The sequence below is a fragment of the Oncorhynchus kisutch genome, unplaced genomic scaffold (genome assembly GCF_002021735.2).
Source record: "Oncorhynchus kisutch isolate 150728-3 unplaced genomic scaffold, Okis_V2 scaffold180, whole genome shotgun sequence".
Taxonomy (NCBI): Eukaryota; Metazoa; Chordata; class Actinopteri; order Salmoniformes; family Salmonidae; genus Oncorhynchus; species Oncorhynchus kisutch.
In genome coordinates this window covers 60,001-67,500 of record NW_022262127.1, presented here as the reverse complement: position 1 = coordinate 67,500, position 7,500 = coordinate 60,001, and the positions used below count along the sequence as shown (strand labels likewise).

The window sequence follows — 7,500 nt, the reverse complement described above, 5'->3', positions numbered from 1 at the left end:
GAGATAACGTTGTCTGGCTGGCTGACTGCTACTGCCTGAACAGAGATAATGTTGAAAATAAGTATAAGTAATATACAGTAATATTTCATTATTTCACAGTAATGTCCTATTATTCTATTGATGTCTACCCAGTGTGGACCTGACAGAGACAATAGAATGTTCGGAATGTACATTAAAAAGCTCTGAAATCATTATGTCATTCATTCATGACATAACAATCAAAGCCGTGATTATTCTGTAATAGTGGAACTGAAACAGACCTCAGACAGAACTCGTCACTCAACACTTTGACACACCACTCTATCAGTCTCTATAAACACATTCAAACACACGGACACAGATACAACATGAACGAGCGGAAGGGTGTGTGTGTTTGTGTGTGTGTGTGTTCTCACCAGCAAGGCCAACAGAACAGTTTAGTGTTAGAGACCAACAGAACAGTCTAGTGTTAGAGGCTAGAGGCCAACAGAACAGTTTAGTGTTAGAGGCTAGAGTCCAACAGAACAGTCTAGTGTTAGAGGCTAGAGGCCAACAGAACAGTCTAGTGTTAGAAGCTAGAGGCCAACAGAACAGTCTAGTGTTAGAGGCCAACAGAACAGTTTTAGTGTTAGAGAGCAACAGAACAGTCTAGTGTTAGAGGCTAGAGGCCAACAGAACAGTCTAGTGTTAGAGGCTAGAGGCCAACAGAACAGTCTAGTGTTAGAGGCTAAAGGCCAACAGAACAGTCTAGTGTTAGAGGCTAGAGGCCAACAGAACAGTCTAGTGTTAGGGACCAGGGGCCAACAGAACAGTCTATTGTTAGAGGCTGGAGGCCAACAGAACAGTCTAGTGTTAGAGGCTGGAGGCCAACAGAACAGTCTAGTGTTAGAGGCCAACAGAACAGTTTAGTGTTAGAGGCCAACAGAACAGTCTAGTGTTAGAGGCCAACAGAACAGTTTAGTGTTAGAGGGCAACAGAACAGTCTAGTGTTAGAGGCTGGAGGCCAACAGAACAGTCTAGTGTTAGAGGCTAGAGGCCAACAGAACAGTTTAGTGTTAGAGGCTAGAGTCCAACAGAACAGTCTAGTGTTAGAGGCTAGAGGCCAACAGAACAGTCTAGTGTTAGAGAGTAGAGGCCAAGAGAACAGTCTAGTGTTAGAGGCCAACAGAACAGTTTAGTGTTAGAGAGCAACAGAACAGTCTAGTGTTAGAGGCTAGAGGCCAACAGAACAGTCTAGTGTTAGAGGCTAGAGGCCAACAGAACAGTCTAGTGTTAGAGGCTAAAGGACAACAGAACAGTCTAGTGTTAGAGGCTAGAGGCCAACAGAACAGTCTAGTGTTAGGGACCAGGGGCCAACAGAACAGTCTATTGTTAGAGGCTGGAGGCCAACAGAACAGTCTAGTGTTAGAGGCCAACAGAACAGTTTAGTGTTAGAGGCCAACAGAACAGTCTAGTGTTAGAGGCCAACAGAACAGTCTAGTGTTAGAGGCCAACAGAACAGTTTAGTGTTAGAGAGCAACAGAACAGTCTAGTGTTAGAGGCTAGAGGCCAACAGAACAGTCTAGTGTTAGAGGCTAGAGGCCAACAGAACAGTCTAGTGTTAGAGGCTAAAGGACAACAGAACAGTCTAGTGTTAGAGGCTAGAGGCCAACAGAACAGTCTAGTGTTAGGGACCAGGGGCCAACAGAACAGTCTATTGTTAGAGGCTGGAGGCCAACAGAACAGTCTAGTGTTAGAGGCCAACAGAACAGTTTAGTGTTAGAGGCCAACAGAACAGTCTAGTGTTAGAGGCCAACAGAACAGTCTAGTGTTAGAGGCCAACAGAACAGTTTAGTGTTAGAGGGCAACAGAACAGTCTAGTGTTAGAGGCTGGAGGCCAACAGAACAGTCTAGTGTTAGAGGCTAGAGGCCAACAGAACAGTTTAGTGTTAGAGGCCAACAGAACAGTTTAGTGTTAGAGAACCAACAGAACAGTCTAGTGTTAGAGGCCAACAGAACAGTCTAGTGTTAGAGGCCAACAGAACAGTCTAGTGTTAGAGGCCAACAGAACAGTTTAGTGTTAGAGGCCAACAGAACAGTCTAGTGTTAGAGGCCAACAGAACAGTCTAGTGTTAGAGGTTAGAGGCCAACAGAACAGTCTAGTGTTAGAGGCAAACAGAACAGTCTAGTGTTAGAGGCCAACAGAACAGTCTAGTGTTAGAGGCTAGAGGCCAACAGAACAGTTTAGTGTTAGAGGTTAGAGGCCAACAGAACAGTCTAGTGTTAGAGGCCAGCAGAACAGTTTAGTGTTAGAGGCCAACAGAACAGTCTAGTGCTAGAGGCAACAGAACAGTCTAGTGGTAGAGGCTAGCGGCCAACAGAACAGTTTAGTGTTTGGGACCAGGGGCCAACAGAACAGTCTAGTGTTAGAGGCTAGCGGCCAACAGAACAGTCTAGTGTTAGGGACCAGGGGCCAACAGAACAGTCTAGTGTTATAGGCTAGAAGCCAACAGAACAGGGTCTAGGGATTAGGAGCTAGGGGTTAGAGTCTAGGGGTTAGGAGCTAGGGTCTAGGGTCTAGGGGTTAAGGTCTAGGGCTTAGGGTCAGGGGTTAGGGTCAGGGGTTAGGGTCTAGGGGTAAGGGTCTAGGGGTTAGGAGCTATGGGTTAGGGTCTAGGGATTAGGAGCTATGGGTTAGGGTCTAGGGGTTAGGAGCTAGGGGTTAGGAGCTAGGGGTTAGGATCTAGGGGTTAGGAGCTAGGGGTTAGGATCTATGGGTTAGGAGCTAGGGGTTAGGAGCTAGGGGTTAGGAGCTAGGGGTTAGGAGCTAGGGGTTAGAAGCTATGGGTTAGGAGCTATGGGTTAGGAGCTATGGGTTAGGGGCTAGGGGTTAGGAGCTATGGGTTAGGAGCTAGGGGTTAGGAGCTAGGGGTTAGGAGCTAGGGTTTAGGAGCTATGGGTTAGGAGCTAGGGGTTAGGAGCTATGGGTTAGAGTTTAGGGGTTAGGAGCTATGGGTTAAGAGCTAGGGGTTAGGGGCTAGGGGTTAGGAGCTATGGGTTAGGGTCTAGGGGTAGATATTAGTGGATGTATGTGTGTTCTCACCAGTAGAGCCAGGTGAAAGATGTTGTGCTTGGCCAACAGAACGGTCTCATTGGACAGCAGGAATTTCAACAGGTTGATCAGAGCTGGTGGAAAAAGAGAAGGCAAAGAAACACACAAAATTATTTTAATACACTTCAACACAACCACTGAAACAGAATGGAGAAACACACAATATTATTATAATTACAACACAACCACTGAAACAGAATGGAGAAACACACAATATTATTATAATTACAACACAACCACTGAAACAGAATGGAGAAACACACAATATTATTATAATTACAACACAACCACTGAAACAGAATGGAGAAACACACAATATTATTATAATTACAACACAACACAACCACTGAAACAGAATGGAGAAACACACAATATTATTATAATTACAACACAACCACAGCTTGTCTCTGAATGGAAGGACAAACAGACAGGAGGACATTGTAACTGTTCAGACCCTCTGCTAGACTCATTAGTATGTGAGACAATAGAAAGACAGAGGAGGTAGAAGGGAAGAGAGAGTAACACCCACACTGTTACTGAGGGTCTGAACAGACAACACACTGTTACTGAGGGTCTGAACAGACAACACACTGTTACTGAGGGTCTGAACAGACAACACACTGTTACTGAGGGTCTGAACAGACAACACACTGTTACTGAGGGTCTGAACAGACAACACACTGTTACTGAGGGTCTGAACAGACAACACACTGTTACTGAGGGTCTGAACAGACAACGCACTGTTACTGTACTGAAGGTCTGAACAGACAACACACTGTTACTGAGGGTCTGAACAGATGACACACTGTTACTGAGGGTCTGAACAGACAACACACTGTTACTGTACTGAAGGTCTGAACAGACAACACACTGTTACTGAGGGTCTGAACAGACAACACTGTTAGTGAGGGTCTGAACAGACAACACACTGTTACTGAGGATCTGAACAGACAACACACTGTTACTGAGGGTCTGAACAGACAACACACTGTTACTGAGGGTCTGAACAGACAACACACTGTTACTGAGGGTCTGAACAGACAACACACTGTTACTGAGGGTCTGAACAGACAACGCACTGTTACTGAGGGTCTGAACAGACAACGCACTGTTACTGAGGGTCTGAACAGACAACGCACTGTTACTGAGGGTCTGAACAGACAACGCACTGTTACTGAGGGTCTGAACAGACGACACACTGTTACTGAGGGTCTGAACAGACAACACACTGTTACTGTACTGAAGGTCTGAACAGACAACACACTGTTACTGAGGGTCTGAACAGATGACACACTGTTACTGAGGGTCTGAACAGACAACACACTGTTACTGTACTGAAGGTCTGAACAGACAACACACTGTTACTGAGGGTCTGAACAGACAACACTGTTAGTGAGGGTCTGAACAGACAACACACTGTTACTGAGGATCTGAACAGACAACACACTGTTACTGAGGGTCTGAACAGACAACACACTGTTACTGAGGGTCTGAACAGACAACACACTGTTACTGAGGGTCTGAACAGACAACACACTGTTACTGAGGGTCTGAACAGACAACGCACTGTTACTGAGGGTCTGAACAGACAACGCACTGTTACTGAGGGTCTGAACAGACAACGCACTGTTACTGAGGGTCTGAACAGACAACACACTGTTACTGAGGGTCTGAACAGACGACACACTGTTACTGAGGGTCTGAACAGACAACACACTGTTACTGAGGGTCTGAACAGATGACACACTGTTACTGAGGGTCTGAACAGACAACACACTGTTACTGTACTGAAGGTCTGAACAGACAACACACTGTTACTGAGGGTCTGAACAGACAACACTGTTAGTGAGGGTCTGAACAGACAACACACTGTTACTGAGGATCTGAACAGACAACACACTGTTAGTGAGGGTCTGAACAGACAACACACTGTTACTGAGGGTCTGAACAGACAACACACTGTTAGTGAGCTGAGGGTATTCTGTTAGTGAGCTGAGGGTATTCTGTTAGTGTACTGAGGGTATTCTGTTAGTGTACTGAGGGTATTCTGTTAGTGTACTGAGGGTATTCTGTTAGTGTACTGAGGGTATTCTGTTAGTGTACTGAGGGTATGTGTACTGAGGGTATTCTGTTAGTGTACTGAGGGTATTCTGTTAGTGTACTGAGGGTATTCTGTTAGTGTACTGAGGGTATTCTGGTAGTGTACTGAGGGTATTCTGGTAGTGTACTGAGGGTATTCTGGTAGTGTACTGAGGGTATTCTGGTAGTGTACTGAGGGTATTCTGGTAGTGTACTGAGGATATTCTGTTAGTGAGCTGAGGGTATTCTGTTAGTGAGCTGAGGGTATTCTGTTAGTGAGCTGAGGGTATTCTGTTAGTGAGCTGAGGGTATTCTGTTAGTGTACTGAGGGTATTCTGTTAGTGTACTGAGGGTATTCTGTTAGTATACTGAGGGTATTCTGTTAGTATACTGAGGGTATTCTGTTAGTGTACTGATGGTATTCTGTTAGTGTACTGAGGGTATTCTGTTAGTGTACTGAGGGTATTCTGTTAGTGTACTGAGGGTATTCTGTTAGTGAGCTGAGGGTATTCTGTTAGTGTACTGAGGGTATTCTGTTAGTATACTGAGGGTATTCTGTTAGTGTACTGAGGGTATTCTGTTAGTGTACTGAGGGTATTCTGTTAGTGTACTGAGGGTATTCTGTTAGTATACTGAGGGTATTCTGTTAGTATACTGAGGGTATTCTGTTAGTGTACTGATGGTATTCTGTTAGTGTACTGAGGGTATTCTGTTAGTGTACTGAGGGTATTCTGTTAGTGTACTGAGGGTATTCTGTTAGTGTACTGAGGGTATTCTGTTAGTATACTGAGGGTATTCTGTTAGTATACTGAGGGTATTCTGTTAGTGTACTGAGGGTATTCTGTTAGTATACTGAGGGTATTCTGTTAGTATACTGAGGGTATTCTGTTAGTGTACTGAGGGTATTCTGTTAGTATACTGAGGGTATTCTGTTAGTGTACTGAGGGTATTCTGTTAGTATACTGAGGGTATTCTGTTAGTATACTGAGGGTATTCTGTTAGTGTACTGAGGGTATTCTGGTAGTGTACTGAGGGTATTCTGGTAGTGTACTGAGGGTATTCTGGTAGTGTACTGAGGGTATTCTGTTAGTGTACTGAGGGTATTCTGTTAGTATTCTGTTAGTGTACTGAGGGTATTCTGTTAGTGTACTGAGGGTATTCTGTTAGTGTACTGAGGGTATTCTGTTAGTGTGCTGAGGGTATTCTGTTAGTGAGCTGAGGGTATTCTGTTAGTGAGCTGAGGGTATTCTGTTAGTGTACTGAGGGTATTCTGTTAGTGTCATGAGGGTATTCTGTTAGTGTACTGAGGGTATTCTGTTAGTGAGCTGAGGGTATTCTGGTAGTGTACTGAGGGTATTCTGTTAGTATACTGAGGGTATTCTGTTAGTATACTGAGGGTATTCTGTTAGTGTACTGAGGGTATTCTGTTAGTGCACTGAGGGTATTCTGTTAGTATACTGAGGGTATTCTGTTAGTATACTGAGGGTATTCTGTTCGTGTACTGAGGGTATTCTGTTAGTGTACTGAGGGTATTCTGTTAGTATACTGAGGGTATTCTGTTAGTATACTGAGGGTATTCTGTTAGTGTACTGAGGGTATTCTGTTAGTGTACTGAGGGTATTCTGGTAGTGTACTGAGGGTATTCTGTTAGTGTACTGAGGGTATTCTGTTAGTATACTGAGGGTATTCTGTTAGTGTACTGAGGGTATTCTGTTAGTGTACTGAGGGTATTCTGTTAGTATACTGAGGGTATTCTGTTAGTATACTGAGGGTATTCTGTTAGTATACTGAGGGTATTCTGTTAGTGTACTGAGGGTATTCTGTTAGTGTACTGAGGGTATTCTGTTAGTATACTGAGGGTATTCTGTTAGTGTACTGAGGGTATTCTGTTAGTGTACTGAGGGTATTCTGTTAGTATACTGAGGGTATTCTGTTAGTATACTGAGGGTATTCTGTTAGTATACTGAGGGTATTCTGTTAGTGTACTGAGGGTATTCTGTTAGTATACTGAGGGTATTCTGTTAGTATACTGAGGGTATTCTGTTAGTATACTGAGGGTATTCTGTTAGTGCAGGAAGCTGCAGAGCTGAAGAGATGAAGACATTTATAAAGCAGTGCTTTTATTAAGGCATAATTCATGGAAGCATTCACACAAACACACACACACACACACACACACACACACACACACACACACACACACACACACACACACACACACACACACACACACACGCCAGCCGCAGGCATAATTCATGGAGAGAGAGACATTCACACACACACACTGACTGACACACGCGCGCGCGCCAGCCGCAAGCATAATTCATGGACGCACACACACAGACACAATT

General features: G+C 44.3%; 1 protein-coding gene across 1 annotated transcript in view; it reads right to left on the bottom strand.

The window, feature by feature from the left end:
* The window catches only part of LOC116360705 (armadillo-like helical domain-containing protein 3), a 64,757-nt gene that overhangs the window by 3,838 nt on the left and 53,419 nt on the right, over positions 1–7,500 (bottom strand). The window contains 1 exon segment of the mRNA XM_031815676.1: positions 3,062–3,144. Coding sequence (XP_031671536.1) covers positions 3,062–3,144 — 83 coding nt within the window.